The 22,635-nt window shown below is 51.6% G+C and overlaps 1 protein-coding gene across 1 annotated transcript in view; it reads left to right on the top strand.

The window, feature by feature from the left end:
* The first annotated feature begins 20,116 nt into the window (after positions 1–20,116).
* HOXA13 (homeobox A13) overlaps positions 20,117–22,635 on the top strand; it is a 6,781-nt gene continuing 4,262 nt past the window's right edge. Inside the window, exon 1 of the mRNA XM_049642284.1 lies at positions 20,117–20,126. Within this exon, the coding sequence (XP_049498241.1) occupies positions 20,117–20,126 (10 nt within the window). The remainder of the gene's footprint in view (positions 20,127–22,635) is intronic.

The raw sequence follows: 22,635 nt of genomic DNA, 5'->3' as shown, positions 1-22,635 counted from the left end.
AAAATAAATCAGTTTTAGATCATTTGTATACGCCCCCCACCATAGGATCTCTTATGCCCTTTTACAGTTAATCTCCCTTCCCACCTCCAGCTTGAGGCAATCATAAATCTGCTGTTTGTTTTTATAAATTTGCCCTTTCTGGGCATTGTAGATATATGGAATCATGCCATAGGTGGTCTCTCATGTCTAACTTCTTTTACTCGGCATAATTTTTCAGATTTATCCATGATACAGCATATATTAGTAGTTCACTACTTTCTGTCAGCCGTCAAGTCAGAATGACTTCTGCCATGTCTGCAAGAATTAGATTACATGAACATATTGGTAATATATAATTAAACCTAACTATTATTACACCTGCAATGCTCTAAGCACTGGCTAAGTGCTTTATTTGCATCATAGAATTTAAACTTCACAACAGCCTATGGGCTAACTAGATGATACTCTCATATACATTTTTAAGTCAAGGACACAAGTATAGAAATGTGAACAAGAGTTGCCTGAGGTCACAAAGCAAGTGAGTGGTGGGGGGCGGGGGGGGGGACTCAAATCTAAGTCTGTGTGACTCTAGGGCCAAAGCCAAAGTCACCCTCAAAATTAACGAGGGGTTTTGGGTTCCATACCCGTCCATCGTCACAGAAACAGAACCCAGGGAAAGCATTCACGTTAAAGTCCACAAAACAGTTGGAGAAATGGTCTGCTTTGTCAACTGTAAATCCCTACTTGTATGTAAGGAACTGTTACCCCATCATTTTCTCCATACCGGATGCTGCTCCTGTTCTGGGGACATCTGACTCCTTTGGGAAAGAGCTGGTGTCATGAAGGACGCAGTTCTATAGATAGAGATTTCTAATGTTTGAAGAGATTTTCCTGGGCACTGTCCTAAGGCATCCCCAGGCCAGGCAGCTCAGGAAAACAGGTTGGACCTTCCCCCATCACCCCCTCTGGCAGGAAATGAACATGCAGGGAAAAAAACCCTTAAGATCCGTGCCTCCCACTGTTAACAGTTTGTAGGTTGGAACTCATGGCCGAGCATGGTAACAATGAAGGTGGGCCATTCTAATCTACCATCCCGTGGAAACTGAGGTTCTGCTCAGTAGGAAGATTCTGCTGCTACAGGCAGAAACACTCTTCTCTGAAGGATTTCTAAAGAAGCCTCCAGTTCTTATTTAAAGCCATAGAACCTCTGTGAGGTTTTGTGATGAATCCCAGGCCCCACATGTATGAGGAGCCTCAGACTGGAGACATTCACTTTCAAACATGTGTTATTATTATAAATTCATGAATAACATTGGTTTTAGTAATAATAAATACTGCAATAAGTCATGCTTCCAATCTGTCCTAGTATTTCTGAATAATATTTAACCACCCTCACTAGTCGCAGAAGGCAGGGTCCTCAGAGGGAAAGGTCTCATTCCACCAAGGGACCCCAGGGATCACAGGAGGTGCCTACGTGGTCTGGGAAGGGGTGGGCGTGAGAACCCAGGTTTTCAGTCCCTTGAAAAGATCCAGGAAAAGCAAGCACTCCCACAAATCCTGTTCTGGCTCAACAGCAACTAACTTAGGTAATGGAGCCTCTTATTAATAGCACTCCACTGGTCGGGTACAATGCCCTTCTGGCATCATTTATTTGTTGAATGAGAAGAACAATTTGTGGCTGTTTGATGTCAGGGTAGCGGCTCCCCTTGGCGGGGTAGTGAGATCCTGTGTTTTGCTACTTGAGCTGTTGCTGATTTCGCAGGTGTGTTCACTTTGTGATATTTTGTGGATTTTAGCCACTTCGGGGTACATAATATTACAACAAAACTTATCCAAAAAGACACGAATAAAGAGAAATATTTTAGAATGAAAGAGCCTAGAAATATTTTAGAATGAAGAGGCGGAGCCTGTCATGTAGTAGGTGGATATCACATGAGTGTTTATCGAATGAATGATCTCATTCGATCCGATCGCGTGGGGCAAGCAAACGCCTAGAGTACTGTTACTGTTGTCACTATCAACCTTTCTTAGCAGATTACAAGTTCACGCCTCTGCTCCGGTCCCGCGGTTGGTTAAGTCGCAGAGCCCGGAGCCTCCGTTCTTCTCCGGAGCAGAACAGGAAGAGAAGAGGGTGGGTCACTGCCCCATTTCGACTTGGCCGCCACGCGGGCTGCCGAGGCCCTGGGCGAGGAGGCCGAGGAGGCCGGGCGGGCCGAGCGAGCTGCGGGGACGCGATCGGCCCGGAGGAGGCCTCGCCACGCCTCCTCCCGGCTCGCGGGGTCCCCGCCGCCGTCTCTGGGGCTTCAGGTTCATTCTCGAGGTCGCCTGGCCGGCCCCGCCTGTCCTCCCGGCAGGGTCCGTCCATCCGTCCACCGGTGTCTTCACTGTCTCCCACCGACCTTCACACTCTAGTCCCTCCCCTACCCTGAGCAACGGTGCCGCGGGACCTACCCCGGAAAAAGCACCCAATTTACCATCGCTCCTGGATATCTTCCCCAACTGGAGATGGCGGCGGGAGGAAGCACAGAACTGTGAGAACAATACAGCCTTTTCTCACGCGGACCACAAAGAAAGCCTCCCACCCCGGGCTCCCCGTTACCTGGACTTAAGGCACAAGCTCGCCTGCAGACCTGGCACAGAGTAACCGATCGAGTCGCACAGATCCTGGCCTCTGCCACCCAGCTGTGGGACCTCGCAGAAGTCACTCATTCTATGCCTCGGTTTCCTCACCTGCAAAATTAGAATAACAACAATGCCCAACCCATAGGGGTGTTGTGAGGGCTGAATGAGAGAGGCTTTGCAAAGCACAGCATCCAACATAGTGGGTGCTGGACAATACTTCCCTTACCTTCCCCTCCCCTTCAGCCAAACTATGTTCCCAACGTTTCTCTCGCATCTCCCGCGGAGAAAATCCCTCGCTCTGCCCGCCGGGGTCAGGGACATCCTGTGGGACCAGGACGAGTACCTCAGCTTCCTTGCTGTCTGCCCCCACGGGACCCCCACGCTTGAGCATGCTGTTCATACTGATCCATCCCTGGGTTCTCATCTCTGCCCCCAGTGCCATCACTCAGTTGTGCCACCCCACCGTTCTCTCACACACAGACCCACACGAGCACGCAATTCCAGACTGTTAATGCTGCTGAGGGTAAGTACCGCCTCGCTCCTGTTAAATGCCAAGTGCTGCCTAGCACGGGGCCTTGCTGACTCAATAAATGTCTGTTCCCAGGCAGTAGGTGCAGAAGGTCTCTCCACCTCCAGCCTCCCCCTTCCAACCCCCCGTACTGCCCCTCCCCCCATTCCTGCAGCTGCTGGTGCTAAAGACTAAGCCTCCACCCCCTCCCCCCAACTCAGAAGCCATATTCACCCTAGCCGTGGTGACAGGTTGATGACTCCTATAACAGGCCCCTTTCCTCCTCTGGGGGGTTCCTGCCTGCATGGAGTCTGGTGGAGGGGCCACCAGCAGGGCCGGAAACCTGGGGAGAACGTCTCTGGCTGCCACTGATTTCTGTTACTAGACTTGATGTTTTTCTACAATTACAACCTTCCCTCCTTCATTATGTCTCCTGTGTTCCCGAGGTAGTAAATACTGGGGTTATGCATTACACTACCCATAACTTACTTTCAATACTCAGAGAAGGCTTCTATTAATTGACCCACTGTTGACAGAGAATCTGGCTCTGAAGTTCAGAGTGAGGCTTCTAGAGCGATGGCTATCCGCTGAGCACAGCGATGCCCACCTCGCCAACTTTTGTCCTCTGGACCACTGTCTCTACCTGGCACGCTAACAAGAGGCAGGAGAGATTAGCTGCTGAAAATACCCAATGCCTGGGTTCAATCCTAGTGTTGCCCCTTACTAACCGGACGATCTTGGGCAAGTTACCAAACCTGACTGTGCCTTTGTTTCCCCATCTCTGCAATGGAAATGATGGTAATAATAGTTCCTAGAGTTGCTAAGCAGATTAAGTGAGTTATTGTTTGTAAAGCGATTAGCACTCTGTAAGCGCTCAATCAGTGATTTTTGTCAAGCACCTAAAGCTTAATACATCTGAGACCCTGACTCCTAAAGATGCCTAGCAACTTCTAGATGGTTATAATCTGTTCTAGAGGAGAGACTCAGGATCACCCAATTTAACCCTATTCTTATTATCGATTTTCAAGCCTGATAGAATTATCCTTAGAATTAACCAATTGCCCTCAATCTTTACTTTTCTTCATTTGTGTTGTATGTATGTAGACACATTCTGGAAGGAAAATTCAAAGGAAAGAGAAAGGGAGGAAGGAAGGGAGGGAGGAAGGAAAGAGGGGAGGAAAAAAAGGAGGGAAGGAGGATTTGGTTGAGATGGCTGGACTGTGGTCAACATCTTTTTTTATTATTTTCCATCAGCATGATGGAATAATAATGCCAAATGTTCAATAAATTATGCCAAACTCATACTTTTCTGGACCTTACACTTCCCAGAAAATCTAGGCGAGAACAGGTTGCTCAGAGTCAGATTGGCCAAGTCTAAGAGCTGGAGGAAAGAGATGACTACAGAGCTATAGGGCCACTTACTGGATCAGAATCAGCCTAAGAGTATCCTAAAGGCCAACTCTCACCTCAACATTTGAGATGGGCTCTCTATTCCCTGAAAATCAGCTCAGGTTGTACAAAAGCTTAGCCATTTCCCACTCCAAGACTACGTATGCTAAGGAAGGAACTTTCTTCTACTCAAGGCTGCAGGAAAAAGTGAGTGTCCTGGATCCCCCTCCCCCAGCATCTATGCTAAATACACACACACATACACACACACACACACACACACACACACACACACCCTAGTTTCAGTGAGTCTAAAGGTCTGGATTATGTGCCTTGGAAACTACATGTTTGTCCAAACGCTTCATGCAGGTATCGCGATGGAGGTTTAAGACAGCCCTTAAAAAGGTGTTCATGATCCAAATGGCCCAAGGGGTCAAAGAAGAAGTAGTCTCCCATCCTGGTCCCCTAGCTCCCTGAAACCCCACAAAGACCATTTTGAGCAAAGCATTCCCCTTTTTCCTCAGAAATGCCTGCACCATAGAGACCCAAACTGGTCGTTCTCGACCGGGGGCAGTTGTGGCCCTCAGGGGACATTCGCCAATGTCGGGAGACAGTTTGGATTGTCACAACTGGGGTAGGCGCTACTGGCATCTAGTGGATAGAGGCCAGAGATGCTGCTGAAGGTTCTACAGTGCACGGGACAGCCCCCGCAGCAAAGAATTATCCAGCCCAAAATGTCAATAGTGTCTAGGTCGAGAGATCCTGACATAAACCAAACTCCCACTGCCTCAAAGGAAATAAGGTCTCAGAATTCCTCCACCTTCTTAAGCAGAGAGCCAGCGAGAGCATCAGGAGGGGAGCTCCAGAGAACCCTTTCTCAGGCCCCACACTAAGAATGGGGAGGTCCCAGCAGAGCCTTCCTCCTTCTGCTTTGCCTCCAGAACACAAAACCCTGGCATCTGAAAAGATTAAATAAAACCCATGATTCCCAGCCCCTCAGGCTGCATAACCCTGCCCCTCATATCCTATTTCCCTCCTGCACCCCCTCAGTCTTGGAACACAGTTGGAAATTCAAATTGCAATCTTTACTGTCCAGCCCTCAAAGGCTCGGCCTGCTTCCTCTCCCAGGGACAAAAATCTCCTCAACATCCTGCCTCCCTTTGAGATGAACCCCCCAACCCTGCCTCTTTCACCAACTGTAAGTTGCTCTTCCCCACCTCCCTCTACCCAGCCTTCTCTTTCTAATTAAACCACATCCAGGGTGTCGGGAGGGAAGGGGAAAGGATCCGAAGACTTCCGTGCTGCAGGTTCTGGGGGCCTACAGCCTCATGTTTTTTTGTGAGGTGCCAACCACACTGTGATCATTAAACCCCACAGTGGTGGGGGGATTTTCTCGTTGCTGTTAACCTGGGAACCAGCTACATCTTGTTTATCAGACTCGTTTTAATTCAGCTTGGTCAGGTTCCAAGTGTTGAGGTGGAGATTAAAGGCAACTGAAGAATCCAATTAGCCGCCCAGTCTTCTTTAAGCCAAAAAATCAGGTCACAAACTAGATCAAAGTGAAATTATTTCTCGACAGCTCTGTTCATTAAGGAAGGGCGGGAGCTCACACTGCTAAACTGGGCTCATTACTGGGATTGGCATTTTAAATACAATATCTCCCCCAAATTACATGTTTCAGAGGTCGGAGGGAGAAACCGAGATTATCTTACGTGAAGTCTCTCGTTGGCTAATAGAAAACAGAAAGTCGAAGAATGAGCATATAACTTCTAGGAAAAGAATTAAACGAGGCCCCAATTTTCCTGGGCCGGAAAACCAAATCTGGAAACTGGAATTGGCAGCAATCACTCCCAACCAGAGAATTCCTCCTCCAGGGAATCTAGAGAGCTGAGAAATCGAAATTTTCCAGGTGGCTCTATTCACCCATTTTCCTGAGAGCCCTCCCCTTCCCCCCCCCCCCCCCCCCGCCTGGGTGCAGCTGCAAGGGAGGCCCCCTGGCAGCCCGGCCTAGCCTTCCCCCAGCCACGGGACCCAGGCAGACTTTGAAGAGAAACCACTCACTGTTTCTGGATTCTGGGTCCCAGGCAGAGTCATTTCCAGCAGCAAGAGACTCCCCCTGGACCTTTCTGAGTTTCTGTGGGCTCTTTTGAGGGGCCTGGAGAACAGAAGAGGAGGAGAAGAAGGAAGGCCCTCATCAGATTCACTTCCCAGAGGGAGGATCAAATATAGGACTGCTTGGAGGACATTTAGAACCCTTGAATCTACATGAGAGAAAGACGGAAAGATTACATTCAGGAGAGCAGTAACAGGACACATACCCTCCTTCTGTGAGCACTGATTTCGAACAGAGCCAGGACATCTGCAGAAACAGTGGCCTTTCCCCCCATATCCCCTTCAGCTTGCAAAATTCTGCTTAGCTTCTCAGGCAACCGGGAACCTCTGGGTTACAGAACGGCATTTTTTTAGGTCCTCCAGGCCACAAGCGTGGGGGACACGGAATGTGGCTAAAAGTTCTTTTGGGGTCTTTGGCTGGTAGTCACTCCCCGGGGGTCTCTGAAATCTAAACCCCGAGTGAGACCCTTCCTCAAACTTCCCAGTCTCTCTTTCCCCTCCAAGCAGGGCCTGGGAGCAAAGCCACTAGTACATGGGGGCCTGGCTGGGGGGGGGGACTTAAGAGAAGGGTAAGGGAGACACAGAAGGGAGGAAGAACAGTGAAAGGGAGTCGGAAAGCTTTAGTCTGCACCTCTTGCCAGGGTGTTGCTGTCCCCCAATTTCTGGCTGCTGCTAGCTAACCAGCTGCCTCCTCCAGGTCTGGGAGCCTTGGCATCCAAGGCTTGGAGTTTAATTTGGGGCTGAAGCCACCCAAGACCCCCACTAGGCTTTCCCTCTCCCGTTCATTTCCTGCAGCCGGAGCCCGCGCCCTCAAGGGGGAGGTGGGGAGCACACATTTCAGGGAACCTCTCCCACCATTGGTAGGTAACTGTCGTCCAGAGGGATTCTCCTTGGATGATGCACTTGGAGCAGGAACAAATCCCGTCTGGCAGGTTTTGTTTTTCTTCTCTGTATTCCCCTCCCCGGGATTATGTCATCCTCCCGGATCCTTCCACACCCGCCCTTTCTCCATGCCCTGGAGCCGGCAACAAGCGCTGCCAGACTTCAGAAAATGCACCCCGGATCCCACACAGATAGTCTTAAGTGCCCCTCAACGCGAAATGATCGCCAGATTGTTGTGTTGTGTTTTGTTTATCAGTGGCCTAAAATGAGTTTCCAAATGTGGTCATCTCCTAAGGAGAAAGGAGAGCGGACAGGCCTACCTCGCGCTAGCGCGAGCCCAGACCCGCTGATTTCCGTAGGGGAGTCTGCGGGCCTCCAGGAAAGGAGCCCTGGCCCGGGCGGGCACCCGCAGCAGCCCCTGACCAGCCTCGCAGCAGGGTTTTCTCTTCCAGGGATCGGGGATCGGGGAGACCTCTGAGCCAGAGTCCCCCTCGGTCTGCTACACCCACCGGCTGAGCGTTGCCCCTGCACCGCACCGCGCGTCCTTGTTTTTGTTGTCCTAAAAGCCTGAGCTGAAACGGAAATTTGGGAAGGTGAGAGTTGCTTTGGGACACACGTACGCCTTTGTCCCTCAGGGGGCCGGCCGCGGCCCGGACTGCTGTCCCTGCACTGGTCACTCTCACTCGGCGGGCGGAGCCGCTGCCCGAATTCGGGACCGAGGTGTATGCGTCGCAGGGTGGGAGTGGGAGGTGCCAGCACAAGACCTTACAAGGTTCCCAGAGAGCCCCTGTCGCAGGCCTTTGCCCCGGTGGGGGCGGGGAGCGCTGGACCTGCCCCTGGGCGCGGACGTGCTGGCCCGGGGGTGGAGGCGGGAGGTCCCCCCCGTCCCAGCTGTTCTTCTGGCCCCTTAGCACATGGGACTCAAAATAGCAAGTTCACCCCGGGTCAGCCCAGTGAGAGCCGACCCTGCAGCCCGCCCCAGTAAAGGCTCGGCCTGCGCCGTTCGCCTTTCGAGAACTGCTCCAAGGCCCAGGGCCTCGGCCTAGCGGTGGCATTTCAACCCGGAGCAAACTCGGAGTGGGGACTGCGGGTGCGCGGACCGGCGCCCTGATGGGTAGGTGGGGAGGGTGCCGAAAGACCTGAGCGGCCGCAAAGGGTGGGAGGGCCAGACTCTGCCCGAGGTGCGGGCTGCCCGAAGCCGCGAGGGCCCCAGGCCACCAGCCCCAGCCGCCTCCCAGCGCCAGGCCCGGCCTTGGAGGGCCGCGGGCTCTGCGGACCCGCGCGGGGGGGGGGGGGGGGGGGGCAGTTGTGCTGCGCTCCTCCGCCGGCGCCTTCTCTCTGGCGCGCCCGCGAACCTGGCACACAAGTGGCCCCATAGACACTTCGAACAATACGGGAGGGAAATCAGAGAGAGAGAGAGAGAGAAAGCAAGCTAGAAGCCGGTTTGTCCGCCTAAGCTCTACGAGTGACTCTGAAACTTTTCCTGGCTTCTCGTAAAGGTGGCCCGTAAAGGTGGCCGGGCCGTTTACAGTAAGAGCAGAATAATGTTTGTGACTGTGCGACATAATTATCTCCAGATTTGCCTCTCCCCCGCTCGCAGCTACGGTTTTCACCAGCGAAAGCGGCTAATGCATTTGCACACATTAAACATCTTGAACGCATAATTACAGGCTGCAGACAGGCGGGACAATAAAATATCTCGGCTCGATATTTTTGGAAGCCTTTTGCGACTGTGCCTGGAATAAATAATCGCTTTCTATGTCCTCGGCCATCTAACTACAGCCACCGTTATTTCAGAACACCCCTGCTCCACCCCCGCCTGTTTTTGAGCTTTTTTGGGGGGGGGTGGTGGTAGAGGGGGGCCAGGCGGGAAGGTATGGCCACCTGGAAAAGTCTCCCGGGCCTCTCAGGGTCTGCTGCGGGGTGCGCCTGGGCAGGGGTGACTGGAATAAGGGAAAGAAAATATATTCCGAGCCCCGGAGGCCGCCTTCCTCATTAGAGGGATGCCAGAGGGGCCATCTAGGCCTCACAGCCTCTGAGCACAGTGCCCTCCCCATCTCTCCCTACTCAAAAGCTAAAGAATTTGAAGAAGGCACAGATTGCGGGTATTCCCGTCTCACCACCCTGAGGAGAGCATCTCTAGACTGATACCTGAGAAACGTGCTGGAAAAGAAATGGCTTTCTACGGAAGCAGCAAGACCAGGAGGAGGAAACTGGGAGCTGTTATGTTCTCCCATGGAGGCCTGGGACGTTCTACCTTCCCTTGAGTCTTACTTGCCTTGTCTGTAAAATGGAGAGATTATAATAACCCCGGGACCTACCTCACAGGTCGTTATGAGGAAGCACTTAAAAAAAATTTTTTTATTGCCATATAACTTACATATAGCAAAGCATAAAAATCTTAAGCACCTAGCTCGCTGAATTTTTATATGTGTATACACTTGTGTAACTACTACCCAGATCAAGATACAGAGCATTAGTAGCCCCCAAAAGGCTCCATGAAGAAGTACTTTTAAAACTAACTTTAGTTAGTGATAATATTACTATCCCTAACTCAAGAAGTCAACACCCCAGTAGACTATGTGGGGCTTCTTGGTACTTGAGGACGGGAATTGACAAACCAAATATACATATGCAGGATATTTGCAATTCACAACATGACCAGGAGCTGTGGGAATAAATCTCTAGCCCAAAGGAGCACGTAGGGCCCTTGTACTCAGACACTCGAGGGTTGGGGAAAAATTTATGACCAGGCTTTAATTCACTTTGAGACAATGGAGTTCTCTTGCTATGAACAGCTGGACTTTATACACTGGGTTGGCATATTCATTTCCAGGTTAGGGTGAAACTAGCTTCTTTCCAGAAGATGGAAATCTGAGTGGATGTCTATGACGCTACGTTCTAAGCTCTGAGGTGCTTAGTGACTTATTTCAATGTCTGCCCCCAATCCAAGTCTGGGTCTGATGTGTGGAGGGAATCCCCCAGAGGAATGTTTGGCCATGAAATAATCAATTGGGGCACTCCGTTTTCTGAAGAGTTTACCCCAGTGGATAACACATAACATTGGCCCACGTTACAAATAATATTAAAAACTTGTACAGCAAAAAGTGAATTCTCTACCAGACCCTCTGACCCAAGTTCTCCCCAGAGGAAGCCATTGCTACTGATTACTTGTCTATCCTTCCAGCTCTTATATACACACCCCCTTTTTATTTTTTTATTTATTAAAAATGTTTTAATGTTTATTTATTTTTGAGAGAGCAAGAGACAGACAGACAGAAGGAATCCAAAACAGGCTCCAGGCTCTGAGCTGTCAGCACAGAGCCCCACATGGGGCCCGAACTCACTAAACAGCGCCAGATCATGACCTGAGCGGAAGTTGGACACTTAACTGACTGAGCCACCCAGGCACCCCCACACCTCCACTTTTGAAAGCACCATGGTAGCCCTCACTGTACATACTGTTCTGGCTTTGAATTTTCTTCCTAGATAACTGCCCAAGACAATTCTCCATGATTAGCTCAGAAAGTTATGTTCAGGAGCACCTAGCTGGCTCAGTGGGAACGGCATGCAATTCTTGATCTCAGAGTCGTGAGTTCGAGCCCCATGTTCGGTGTAGGGATTACCTAATATATATATATATATATATATATATATATATATATATAATATACATATAATATATATATTTATATGTATATATATTTATATATATAATACATAATAATAATATTATATATATTATATATATATATATATACATATAATATATATATTCAGACTTGCTGACCCAGCTTAGCTAAAAGACAAGCTAACTCTGTGTAGCCTGGCAAGGGTAAGTGCCACTAGAGGCTGGGTAGATTCTGACGTACCTCCACCTGGGTTGGCAACCTTCAAAATGGTCAGCTAATTTAGCTGCACCATTATTACCCACAGCCCCCCAACCTCTCTTGGGTAACCAGAACCGTGCTGGGGGAAACAATCCAGGCACTGGCTATGACTTTGGACCCATAATTCTCTGCAGTTGGGGGAAATTGGTAGTGCTTCTTGGAACTTTTAACTCTTCTGTCTAGTGGCTGTAAAAATAGCGCGGGGGGTCATTAGCCCATCCTGGATGTCTGCCTCCGATCCTATTTCCTCAGTCCTCTTTGGAACCCGATGGGATGGCCCTCATCCTGACTCCCATCCAGGCCTGGGCAGAGGAGAGAGGGCACAAGTGAGGCCCTCAGCCCCAGACCTTGCACCCCACAGTGGGAGCCGAGACGAGGGAGGAAACAGCGTTTACCACCTGGGCGACCTTGACTGCAGCCGATTAAAGTTTAATCCGAGGTGTGTACTCAGCCTTGCCATGTTATTTAAACACATCAAAGGTCATAAAGATTCCAAAGGCGTGAGCAGGTCCCGACGCGAGCCCGCCGGGAGCCAGCATTTGATTCTGGTGGATTTCCAGAGCCAGGATTTGGAGCGCGGGGCGGGGAGGGCGCCTTAAGAAGAAAGAAAAAGCTTTGCTTTCCCCATGGAACGCGACTTCAAAAAGTGGCGGGGCAGGGGGGCGGGGAAGGGGGAACCGAGTCTCGGCCCCAGGAGCAGACAGCGCCCTTCAATTCCGATTAACTGGGAAGACATCTAGTGGGAAGAGGTCGCAACTGCAGCCCGCCTTGAGCGCATCCTCTGCCTCAGCCCCTAGCTACTTGACTGCCCCTGGATTAGGTGGGGGTGGGAGGGCAGAAAAGAGAAAACCCTCTCTCCTCCGCCTCCCCTAGAAGCATCACTGGTCTTGAAGATCCCTAGTCAGGGCCCCAGACGCTTTGTCCAACTCGGCCAGGAAAGGTCCAGCTCTCACTGGCTTTCCTCTCTCCAGGCTGAGGTCCTGGTCAGCGAGGTGAGGGCTCATGGGGCCCAGGATACCTGGATTCCCATTGATCTCTTCCTGGGACTCCAGAACCCAAGGAGGGTGGAGTCCTGGAGCGACTATGTATGCGATCTTCTCAAGGGTCCTGAGTGACTCTGGGGACCAACAGATCATCACAGAATCCAAGTGAGGCTGGAGGCATCCCACCCAGCAGTTGCCCTTGACATCTAGCAGCCTGCAGGCTGCTGATCGCCAGACACATTGCAGAGCGATAGGAGCCCAGCTTCCTAGCTGCGCAGGCAGTATTTTCGCCCCAGCTCTTTCATGGGGCCATTGAACTTTGCCTGTCTGCTTCCTCTCACCCAGACTGTCTAATTTCTGTGGGGAACTGGGTGTTCTCTCACAGCCTTGGGGGAATGAGCCCCACGTGTGGAATACTGTCTCTTACCTTGGCTCTCGCCACCTCACCAATGCCTGTGTAACCTGAAGGCAGGCAGAATGATGGACTCTGTGCCATCTGCCTCACAGATGCCAACTGAAGCTCCTCTGTTGGCCCACGTCACCTATTTAAAGCAGGGTATCCCTCCTCAGGGCCTCCTGGCAGACCATTTGGGCTGGATCTAAGTTCTCCCCTCTGGTTCTATTTATGGTGGCATTACATCATCTTACAATTGTCAGGGAGGAGAAGCATAGCCAGGATGCCTTCTGTATCATCGAGGGATATGTACGCACCACATTTCAGTGTGTGAATCCCAGGATTTTATGGAGCCACAATTAGGCACCCTGCAGGGGGGCTCCACTGAGGCTTTCCAGACCTTACAGGGGATGGTGATGGCTGCTAAGAGTTGCCCTCTGTCGGAGAACCCCACCTTATGCTCAGTCCACAGTTGTCAGGAGTGGCCTCCCCCTCCCCCACCCCCTCTTGCCCATCAAGGGGCCTTCCCCCCCCCCGCCCATACTCAGGGCTTGGACCCCCCCCCCCCCCGATTCTCAAAGGAAGGCTCGGGAACCCCATTTCTTTGGCTTCGTGTTATCCTCCCACCACCTCAAAATCTGAAAGTAACTGGAAATTGTGAATGAGATTTTTCTGGGCAAATGCCTTAAAGCCCTCCACCAAGATGTTAGCCAGCCCCAGCATACACTGAAGTGCATCTCCGAAGGATGGTAAGGGTTATGGCCCCTTTTGCCCTCCCCTCTTCATCACCTCTCAGGTGGATGAATCTTGCTCCTCAGATAGGGAGACTCCCTTGGGTTTTATTGAATCTGATACAGAGCATTGGAGCAGCGGTGGGTGGGAGGTGGGAGGAAGGACTGCGGCTGGATTAACCAGCTTTTGAAAAACTAAGACTTGGGTCCTATAGCAAATGAGTCTAGGATCCAAGGGCCTGGAGCGGTCAAGATTCCACATGAGTTCAATGGGCCAATATGTGTGCTTGCAACAGAGCTGACCCCTCATTCCCTGCAGTGCCACACATGACCGTGAAAGCTCCTTCCCAGCCCACCTGGCTAAGCCAGCACCAGACCGAGGCTGGGTCCCTCCCACAGTCTCAGCCAACCTTGCTCTGCTCTGCTCCCAGCTCAGACCCGTGGCGACGTCTTTTCCTCGGGGTGACAAACGAGTGCGCTTGCTCTCAGTGACATCAAATTACTTTGCACTAGCCAAGGGTCCCATGACCTGACATAACCCCACATTAGGTCCTAGAAATGTAAAGAAATATGGCCTTTTTAAAAGTGGTTGAGAGCATGTAATTGCTAGCAGGCTTGAGGGATTGTCCCAAGTCTGGCTCATAACCTATGCTGGGGCAGCTGATACCAGCCAGAAACCCTTGCTTGGGCTCTCCTGTGGAGAGAAGTTCATGCCTGTATTTAAGCCTGAACCCCAATCAGTTTCTCAAGACCCAGATTATTTTTGTGCAGCTAAAGAAATCTCAGGGAGGCTTGCAGCCCAAGCGTCCCCTCCTTGCCACCAGTGGGGGGCCCCCAGCCAAGGTTCAGAGAATAGACTTCCTGAGAGAACAGGTTTCTGCAGATCTTTAAAAACACAGGCCTGCTTTGGGTGGCTGTAGCTTGACTTTTTGCTGGGAATGTCGGTTTCCTTGCTTCTTGCTTTTTGCCTTCCCATCTCTCCCTTCCTCCCCCCGCCCCGCCCCCAGCTTTTCTGGGGCATCTCTCTTCTGTCTCCCTCTTCCTCAGAATCTTCTCACGTCTGCAGTCCCCAACCTGACCCTGAACCAAACCCTAACCCTCTGGTGAACTCCATCCTAGAGCCAGGAGGCCAGGGACCCTCAAAAATGAGAGGCTGTTCCCAAAGCACCAGTAGGATCCGATCTTGTTGTAATGCCCCACAGCCTGCAAGGAAGGGACTCATGACCAATGTCCCCAGGGACTTTTGCTGGGTACAGTTGGAGCTGTCAGAGAGTTATATAAAATCTGTGCATGTAATTTCTCCTCCTGTTTAAATTACACATCCTTTATGAGTTCAGACAAATAGCTCTTTTCTAATACAATGAGCAGTTATTTTAGCATATATTATTAGCGTAGAAGCATGCCAGAGTAAAAGCTCCTAGGTATTTAAGAACTCCTCAAAAACAAAACAAAACAAAAGATCATTAAGGAACCATCAACAATGTAAATGTAAAATAACTCAACACTCTGCCACAGAAAGGACGACCAACATTCACTGAGACAAGTGGTCTTAGAACTTAAGTAGCTGTCTGGTATAGGACTTGTCGAATTCAACGGCTCACTATTTTCTATTTTTGCGTCTTTGCTTTCCAAAGTCGCCAAGGCTGTTAGTTAGATCACCCTCATAGCTTGCTGGGGAGGATCATGCTGATTGTCAATTAGACCACTCAATTAAAACAAAGCAAAACAAACCACAATGCTTTTATTAATTAAAGAAAAATGTTTTACTGCTGAGGAGAGTTTAAAAATACATAGAGTTGCATTTTTTTTTCCTGAAAACTATGGCTGCTGAGATGAACCGCAGACCCAGTACAAACATTTCCTTACTAGCTCAATCAGGAGAAATCCCTTTGTGATTTCTACCGGGGAAAGAGGTGTGTTGAAATGAGAAATGGTCATTTGTCCAATCAGAAGGGGGTATAAGTTAACTTGGAACATAGAAAGGACTGAGGCATGGTTATCATCGCTCTCCAGATCCTAATGCAGCAATACAAATCTTCTATTAAAGGATAACAAACTCATGAGAAGAGGTAATATAAGTCTCCCTCACGCATAGATATTTTCGATTAAGAAGAGACATATAAAATTTCAGGCAAAATGCACTCACATTCCCAAACTCCTTTTTTGCCCAGATTTCTCTTGGGTGGATCCTCAAGTTCTTTCTAGATTGTAACCGGAACAGTTCAAGTTCAAACGCACTGACCGCTTACCCTCAGACATAGGAAGAATTTCTTTTTATTGAGTAATATTGCTCAACCTTGAAATTTATCCTCAAAATCCTGTTGGGAGCGGAATGATTCGATATCTGGGATTTACTTTAAAATGCTCCAGGGGGGGAAAAAAAAGAGTGGAAGTGGATGACGAAACATAAAAAATAAAATGATGATTTGTGGTTGAAACTAGGAATTGGGTATACAGGGGTTCATTATACTTTTGTGTGTGTTTGGAAAATTCCACAATAAAAAGATTTTTTGAAATGTTGTATTAAGCAAAGGTGAAAAAATTATCCCTGCCAGGGGTTTCGAACAAAAACTCAGTCAGTTGGGTAGCACCTGGAGTTTACCCACTTAATCTTCTTTTTCCAAGAACAGAAAATGACCTGACTCCCTTTTCATTTCTCCGGAATCAGCCGGCCATCCTTAGGCTTTCTTTCCGGCAGGCTCCCTTTCCCAACCCATAAACTGAGCATCCAAACCCGAGGTTGGGGGCTGATTAATGGAGCTTCCGTACTCAGCTCCCCTGACTAGAGTGTAAATACCCATAAAAACTAATATCAAAAGTTTTTATTGAGCTGCTTCGTTTCCCTGAGCGTTGGGCTGAGTGGGGCTGGAGCAGCGGGACAAAGGAGCGGCTGGGGCGCCACGAGCAGCGTCGGTGCTCCTGTCGGGCTCCGCGCGGGTTCCCAGAGCCAGCCGGAGTTTCTGGGGAGAACGCCCCGACCAGGTAAACGCCAGGCAGGGGCTCGCCTCCCACTGGGGACAGGTGTTTTTACAAAGCCACGAGGGACGGAATGGAGAGTGGCCGGAAAAAATCAGACCGGGTAGGCAGACACCAGCCACCCCAAAGCATGTCACCAGGCTGGTCCGACTGGGTGAAATAGTTTTCCTCGGGGCTCGGTATGATGCCTATATTTCACCCCCACGACGTTGGATGTCCTCCTTTACTGCGTGTGTGTGCGCATTTCGTGTGCGAATCTGCGTGCCTATGGAGGCGCACGCATCGTTATGATGATTGCGGCAGACAACGTGCCGTAAAAGTCTGCTCACACCTCGCATCCTCTGCTCTGTTCCCCCTGCTCGTGGCTGCGCTGGTGAGTTTCCTTCCCTCGCTTGCTCTGTGCGTTAAGAATGCGCAGCCCGGGTCGGGGACGCGGGAGTCTTCAGGGTTCTGAGCAGCGACGGACTCCCGCGGGCCCAGGCCGCGTGGCCGCCTGGCTGCCTGCACCGGTTTCTCCGCGAGAAAGCCGGCGCTGCGCGGGGCCTGGCTTACATCCCAAACCCCTGCTTCCTTTGACCGCACGAACGTCTTCACTGTATTTGTTGACCTAATGAATCCGCAGCCCCGCGCTGGTTTCCTGCTTTGTTGCGGGGCCCTGAGCATCCAGCTACGGTGGGGGTGGAGGTCGGCGGGTGGGACTGCTTTCGGGGGCAGTAGCAGGGGCAGACCGCGGCGGGGCCAGAGACCTCTCGCCCTTTTCACGTCGCAGCCGCCCAGAAGCCCTGGGGCTGCCCTGCGCTCCCCGAGTGACGGGGAGCTCACTCTCTGGGTGGCATGGGCCCCACAGTCCAGCGGGCCCGTACCCCCGCCGCCAGCTGAGGACTGCGAGAAGGCGTTTCCTCCTTCCGGCTGAACGCTTCTCTGAGTTCTCCCTGCTTCTAACGCGTGCTACCTCTTTTCAGCGAATGCTGAGCAGGTCCGGCCAAGGGCAGAGCCTCGGCACCCGCACCGTAGGGCCAGACTGCGTCCCCTTCACCACCACCACCACCACCACCGCTGGCGGAATCACCCCGACCTCCCCCAGGGCCAGGGCGGCACCGCGCCCTTCACTCCAAGTTTGCGCCAACCTGGGGAGTCTGGGCTCCCATGACAGGCACTGTGCGGAAGAAATTGCTCTTTCAGGGAGCCTGGGACCTGGGGCTGGTGGTTCTGAAGGGGGAGGGAGGCCGTCCCCGCTCAGGGACTTTCTGGGGAAAACACTACAGGGCAGCGCTGGAACTGGGATGCTCCCTGGGCGTCCGCTCTTCCCAGGCGCTGTGCACCGGTGACCTTGAAGGCCTGGTACTGGAAGGAACCCACCAGGCAGCGGGAGAGCCGCTCCTCCAAAACCTCGCCTTCCTCGAAGTTCCGTGGAGTGAGATCTTAAAGGCAAGGTGGGGTCTACGTAGCTTTTTCTGGAACTTGCTCTTCCTCCCATTTTCACCGTGTTAGCATTTGGTCAGCACAGTGCCAAGTGGCTTCCCACAGTCCAGAACTATCCCTACAGCCTTTTGCTGTAGGGTCTTTTGCTGCCTCATTAACGCTTCAAAATGCACAAAAATCTAGAGTGAGAGCTTGACCAAAAGTGACTCAGGATGCGCTATTTCTTTGCCTATTGGCCAGCTTCGGCCCAAGTTTCTTCAGAAGCTTCTGCCCTGGTTGGGATGAGGGTAGGGAAGCCTCAAAGCCCTTGGTGAATAGAGCAGTGCCTCACTTCTCTCTTCCTAAATGGTCTGGTTGAGTGCAGACTCTGAGATGTTATCTGGGTGTTTTTCCTTTTCTTTCTCTTTCTCTCTTAGCTAGCCTCAGCTCCTCAGCCATCCCCCCCCCCCCCCCCCCCTCTGGATCTTTCTTCCTTTGCCATTATCTCTGTGCCCCCCTACCCCTCCTGCGGTGGGAGAGAGAGGGTTAAGATGTTCTGCAAACGCAGCTCGTAAAGCTGCTTGGATACATTAGAAACACATGAATATCCTGAAATACAAAGTGTCTTTAAACCAACTGAGGAATGTTTATCCTAATGCTGGATAGATGCAGAGAAACAGTGCCAAGGAGCAGTGCTGACAGCCTCCTCAAGTTAAAGTGAGAGCAGGTAAATTTCATTTGCTAGTGAAAATCAAACCCGATTAGAACCTGGTTTCCTTTTGTCCTTTTTTCTTCCAACCCTGAAATCCCAGGGCCCGGTGACCCAGGCTGGCAACAAATACCCCGCCTGCCCCCTCCCCCCAAAAAAAACCCAGCCAAGGTCTCTTTCTTCAGCAGGAGGTTCCAGGGCAGCCAAAGCCCCGCAGGGCACCTTGGCCTGCACTAGGAGGTAAGAAGCCATGCCTGCCAAGAATCTGGCAAGAGAAAGGGTCTGGCAGCCTCTGGAACAAAGGCCAAGCCACTAAGCTGCCGCCTTCTAATCTTGCCCATGCTGCCCACTCAGGGCTCCTCCAGGGGGAAATCAAGGAGCACCAGACAGAGCCCACCTCGACCCCTGCTGCCCTCTTGCTAAAGGGCCACCGCTGCCTGCAGATCCCATTGGGTCCTCTGACTTCCCCAGCCTAGCCCACAAAGGGTCTGAGGGTAAAACTGTCATCTCCAGGATTCATGTTGATGGTGCCTCCCTGCAATCCCATAGGAATTCCTGAGCCTGGTAGACAAAAAAAAGCAAAGCAATGGCTCAGGGTCAGATGCAACTAGCTGGGCAGGCAAGTGAATCTTGATCTTGCCTTTAGGGAAAGAGGAAGAGTACTGGGAGAGCCTTTGCTTGCTTCCTAAGGCATCCTCCAGTTCTTCACTGTTCTCAATCCTTTCTTTTCCCACAAAAAGTCAGTTTGGTAGCTGCCTGGAGGGGTAAGAGGCTAAGAAATAGTACTAGGAACCATTAAAGAATCTCTTATGTCTTGGGGAAAAAAAAAAAAAAGAAGAAGGTGGAGAGACTTTCCTGCTTCAAAGTTGAGTCGAAATTCTAGAAACTGAGACCCAAAATTATTCACAGAGCTCATTCAAATTCTAGAAACTATCCTCACTGGTTGGAGGTTGCAATTCAATATCTAATAGGACCTGCAGACTTAAAAAAAATAAAATAAAAAACAGTGAAGGCACACCAGGATGCCACTGACTTGCCTGGTTAAAAAAAAAAAAATCATTTCATATATATCGAGACCCAAGAAAAAAAAAAAAAAAAAAAGGGAACAAGCAGCCTGCCTCTTTCTAAGTAATGATGTCTTGAGAGTATTTAAAAGTTGATAGAAAGATATGGGGAACTCAGAAAATATCCAGATTACTTGATCACTAAAGATCCACCACAAAGCTCAATAAATAATTCAGGCTTGAAGCCCTTCCTTGGAGGAGCCGCCAAGTTTAGGAAGCAAAACCTAATCCGAGAGATGCAACCCAAGGTCTTCCCCCAGCGCCTTCCCTCCCAGACAAACCTGCTTGTGGCTTCTCTGCAGACAAGATGAAATCTTGTCTCACCATTTTTGGTGAGGAGGGACCCAGTCGACCTTGGCAGTCCGTGGAGCTGGGGCCCTTCCTCTGCATGCAGGGCTCGTTCTCCGGTGAAGTGGGGAGAGGGAGGGAGGAATGTGGAGCCGGCCTTGGCCGCTGTGTGCACCAGCAGCTGCGCCATGGCCAGAGGTGAGCTGGCACAGGCCCTGGCTGGTGGGGGCTCCCCGAGCTGTGTTTTCGTTTTTCTGGGTCTGGCTGGAAAACAGAAGAGGCTGGAAGCCCGGGCCAAGAGAGCAGGGTGGAGGCAGAGAAGAAGAGTCTGTAAACACCGCCCCAAAATCTCCACGAAGGCAGCAAAAAAAAGAAAAAGAAAAAAGAAAAAAAAATGCCGAGGAACCAAACAGAGCGAGAAAGAATCATTCCGAAGGAAAAAAAGAGTCAAGAGTGAGACAAGGGAGGTGAGCAGTGGGCTTATCGGCAGCTGCCTGGGTCTCCAGGCTTGCATGGCAGTTCTCACGCTGGCTAGACTGCAACTTTCAACTTGACCTTGGCCTCTAGCCGTGTCTGACCTGTATGTAAAACAGCCCTCAACCTCTCAGGAACTGGGGCCTCGAACCCTACCCTGTTTCTTTGTCACTGTGAGTTTTACAATGCCACTTGGAGGAAGAAAGGGGGGCGAACGGGCCGGAAAGTAACACAAAAATCGAGTCGCTCCAGAGGCTAGTTCCTCAGTCTGCAAACGGCCATTCAGGGAGGAGGTAAACTGGAGGCAAATCAATATTTACCCGGAGCTACTAAAAAGGCAGGAGGGAAAGGGCACACTGGGTATGTCTATGTTGGGAGGAGGGTGTCATAGAAGGTGTTATTGAACAACACTTACATTGGTCTGAGCAAACCTGGGGATCAAGGCAGATAAAAGTCAGAGCCCAGGGTCATTGGTCCGGACTCTGCAGGAAGACCAGGAGCTTTAAAGAGCAGATCAGAGCAGGGAACAGGGACTGGGGATATTTGCAGTGCCCTGAGCTGCTGGCTGAGTCTGCAAGCTAGGACCGGAGGACAGGTCCATGCTTGGATGCTCACCAATCCACCTGGTGTCAAAGGGAGTCCAACGCTCTCTCCAAACCTGATGTTCCCATAGAATACACCCACTTTCATTTTGAACGCATATTCCCCTTCTGGGCATCTGGCGCGCTCACAGCCTCCACAATTGGAAATGGAAGTATGTAACCCAAAAGCAACAGGACCTCCAGGATCCCTCACCAAAAAAAATGGCTGCTTGGCTCTTCCAGCACCGACACCCCACCTTGCTCTCAGGAAAGGGTCTGCATTTCCGACACAGAGGGAAGGTTTCTCGGGCTGGTTCTTGGACAGAGGAGGACTGGACACCCTCTGCAGGCTGGCGACAACGCTCTCCTCAATTCTACTTGAAGTGGCCCTACAGAGTCCCTTTCTTTCTCCTGTCGAAAAATGGAGTGAAACGGGGAGTGCCCAGGTGCCTGAAGAATGAACTCCTGTCCAAGAGCTACGAAGTCTGAAGCCTCCTTAGGCGCCAGAAAGGGAGCTCCCAGCCAGCACTTGGGGCTGTTCCTTTTAAATTCCCAAGACAGGCCAGCCTGGCTGGAGAGGTGGGAGCACCAGAGAATAGTGCACACAGATTGCTCCAAAGTCTCTGGAGGAGGGAGAGTTGTCACTGGGGCAGACTGAGGAGCAGTCTCTATACCTAAATGTGAGGATGTGGACAGGGTACACTTGAGTGTGTGTGCCTGTGTCAGTGTGGGTGTGAGGGGGTCGTTCTGACCCTATGGGCCTAAGTGCGAGTGTATGAAATTGCCCACCAACACTGTGGACAGCAATGGGGAGGGATCCCCTAAACACAGTCCGAACTTTCCAAAGTGGAACGTCCTGGGGGCCCATGAGCCAGGCGCATCCGCAAATGCCCCCGCCACTGTTCCTCTGGAAAGAGCCAAATCGTGACGCTGTCGAAGCCGAAAACGCTAGTGTCCACGCTGGGGTCCCACGGCAGGAAGACTCGCGGATACCTGGAAAGAAAACAGCGTCGGAGGCCCCAGGAAACACCCAGCCTGGGCTACGCCCCGTTTTCGCTACTATCCCATCCCCAACCTTCCGCAGATTTACCTGATCTATTCCCACCGCTTCAGGTCTCAACCCAACCGCGCGCCTCTGTCCCCTCCCCGCTTTACGCTACTCTGGGCCCCACTGGGTTAGGGGAAGAGAAGGGGAGCTGGAGGAGGCCGTCCTTCCTTCCCTACCCCACCCGCCCGGTCCTCCGCCCCCACCCGCCCGGGTCCCCCGCCTCTCTTCTGGGTGAATGGTGCGTGGCCGCGCGGCGGGCGCTGGCTCTGGCGCTGGGGACGGCGCGGGCGGCGGCGGGGACCGCGGGTGCACAGCGCAGAGCCCGGGTTGGAGCCGCCCGCTTTGCATACGCCGTGGGCGGAGCGGGGGGGGGCGGGCCAATGGGCGGCCGCCTGGCGCGACCCCGCGGGGCGCGATCCGCCCCCCTCGCTCGGGCCCCGGCCCCGCGCCGCGCGCTCTTCACTTCTTGGGGGCTTTTTAAAACAGCGCCACTGGGGTCTTCTCCATGCGGCTCGGGCTATGACAGCCTCCGTGCTCCTCCACCCCCGCTGGATCGAGCCCACCGTCATGTTTCTCTACGACAACGGCGGTGGCTTGGTGGCCG

Source organism: Panthera uncia, chromosome A2 (genome assembly GCF_023721935.1).
Source record: "Panthera uncia isolate 11264 chromosome A2, Puncia_PCG_1.0, whole genome shotgun sequence".
Lineage (NCBI taxonomy): Eukaryota > Metazoa > Chordata > Mammalia > Carnivora > Felidae > Panthera > Panthera uncia.
Note: the sequence above shows the minus strand (reverse complement) of the source record. Positions and strands in the feature narration are given on the sequence as shown.